Source organism: Cannabis sativa, chromosome 9 (assembly GCF_029168945.1).
Source record: "Cannabis sativa cultivar Pink pepper isolate KNU-18-1 chromosome 9, ASM2916894v1, whole genome shotgun sequence".
NCBI classification, from domain to species: domain Eukaryota; kingdom Viridiplantae; phylum Streptophyta; class Magnoliopsida; order Rosales; family Cannabaceae; genus Cannabis; species Cannabis sativa.
In genome coordinates this window covers 23,013,783-23,015,762 of record NC_083609.1, presented here as the reverse complement: position 1 = coordinate 23,015,762, position 1,980 = coordinate 23,013,783, and the positions used below count along the sequence as shown (strand labels likewise).

Genomic DNA, 1,980 nt, shown 5'->3' with positions numbered 1-1,980 from the left:
GCCATTTATAAGAGCATAGATTAATCTAGATATTAATTTTTAGATATAGAATCTTGTCAAGTAGAACTTTGAATTTGACTTGGCATATTGGAGTGGTATAGACTATTTTCTTTCTTTCTTTTTCTTTTTTAGAGAATCAATGTAGAGTATTTCAAATTCATCAAACCTAAACTTTAAATAGTTAAGAGGAAGTATTGACAAGGTGTCTAGCCTCTTTCGTACAGTAAGCAAGTATAGAAGAATGAAAAAGAGATTTTTTTCCTCATAAACAAAAATTTGTACAATTTTTGTAACCGTATTGAGCCCTTACTAGCTAGCTCTTCACATAAATACATGTGAGTTTTAAGCAAAACTGAATTAAATAGACAATTTTGCTTTTCAATCTCTACAGCACTAATAAATCCTTTGGTGGGGTTTTGCAAGTAGTTTCTCTAAGCTTGAGAAACTGCCTGTTGAAGACACTTGAAAGCTTTCTGGTGATTGAAGAATCCCATGAACCAGAAGTCAAAGTTATCAACTGTAACTATCTCTATGTACTTTTGTGATGGTTTCTTAACATTCTCACTTTCATTGACTCCTTTTATCTTGATTACTGGAATCACAACCTGGAAAAATGACAAAAGATCATACAAACTGTTAGTACCAAATTTACACAAAAATATATCATATATAGAGAGAGAGATCTCATGAGCCATGATGAAATTCATCAAATTTCCATTATATATAATATTACCTTGTAACGAGCTCTAATCAGTTCTCCATTTGGGGATGAAAATTTGATAGATTTTTCGCTACAAAAGGCGATCTTGACTGAGGAGATGAAGAGAAGGCCAGCTATGGGGCCTGCTGTAGTTGACAAATAGCATTGAGAAGCTTTCAATAGTTTTTCTCCTTCTCCTACACTGAATAATTGCTTGAAAATCTTCTCAACCCCACCAACTTGAAGAATCCTAGCTCCTAGGCTCAGTTTTCCTTTCACAGTTTCTGTAATCTTAGGTCCCATTCTCACTGCAGTTTCAAAGAAAAGTTTATATATTAGATACAACAATATATAATACTCTCAACTATGTAACCAAAACAAAGTCATGGTGAAACCCTTTTGAAGAAGCAAGAATAATTGATCACTTACCATGTTCTTTAATTCCATGTGCAAAAATGTCAGCTTTCTTCCCAAGCTTGTTCATTCTGTTTAGTACTGAGTGTATTTTACCTGTAATATATTCAGGTCATTTATTAGTAAAAGGAAAAATGTATTTTAATTGATTCATTCATAATATATATGGATACATGTTTATACGCATTAAGAAGGAGAATTTTACTTTTTTTCAAAGTTGAAGATACATCTTCAGGAAATTTATCAGTGTGAAATTGAGTAGCTGCATCAGTAAGGAGTAGTGCCTTAGAAGTACTCCTCTGATCAAAGTTACATGAAACTGAGGCAATTGGAATTCCAATAACTTGTCCCTGAATTAAAGTCTTCATGATTTTGGAGTTTGTGGGTGGATGATAGGTATTGAGAGTTTTTCAATCTCAGGAAATGAAGGCAGTAGATGAGTTGTAGTAGTAGTGGTAGTTGATGCCTATTGAGGTTGATGAAGAGGTGTATTTAAAGGGCTAAAGAAGTAGTTGGTGATTCTAAACTTTTTGGTTTCTCTGACTCATCAGTGGCTCATCAATGACAATAAAGGCATAGTACATATATCTAAGACTCCTCAATAAAGGTAATTTTCTCCTAAAAATAAAAGATGGTGAGAAGATGGCATGTTTGGGTAGCTTTAGGAAAAGACAATGTGGAAAGGCTCTCTTTTCTTCTTTGGTGGATTCTCCAAAGTACTGGAAGAAAGGTATAGATTTGGGGTGTCTGAATTAAGTCAGTTTCTTGTTACATAAGACTCCGTTTTGCATTGGTTCATGGAATTTGAAAACTTGGGTATGACTGTTACAAGGGACCCACATTTTGGAATGATATTTAGGATAACT

At 33.7% G+C, this 1,980-nt stretch overlaps 1 protein-coding gene across 1 annotated transcript; it reads right to left on the bottom strand.

Moving 5' to 3' along the window:
• Window positions 1-234: 234 nt before the first annotated feature.
• Window positions 235-1,745, bottom strand: LOC115724186 (putative GEM-like protein 8). The gene is made up of 4 exons (XM_030653660.2): window positions 1,320-1,745; window positions 1,130-1,210; window positions 734-1,008; window positions 235-605 (listed from the first exon to the last, which is right to left on the bottom strand). Exons 1-4 carry the CDS (start codon window positions 1,480-1,482, stop codon window positions 432-434), a joined length of 693 nt encoding a protein of 230 aa, XP_030509520.2. The 5' UTR covers window positions 1,483-1,745; the 3' UTR covers window positions 235-431.
• Between the last annotated feature and the right edge of the window lie 235 nt (window positions 1,746-1,980).

Excerpts from the sequence above, each read along its gene's own strand:
- LOC115724186 (XM_030653660.2), bottom strand. The coding sequence starts at position 1,482 with ATGAAGACTTTAATTCAGGGACAAGTTATTGGAATTCCAATTGCCTCA. Across the intron at positions 1,009-1,129 it reads ACATGGAATTAAAGAACATG|TGAGAATGGGACCTAAGATT; the intron begins GTAAGTGATCAA and ends TTGAAACTGCAG. Across the intron at positions 606-733 it reads TGATTAGAGCTCGTTACAAG|GTTGTGATTCCAGTAATCAA; the intron begins GTAATATTATAT and ends TCATTTTTCCAG.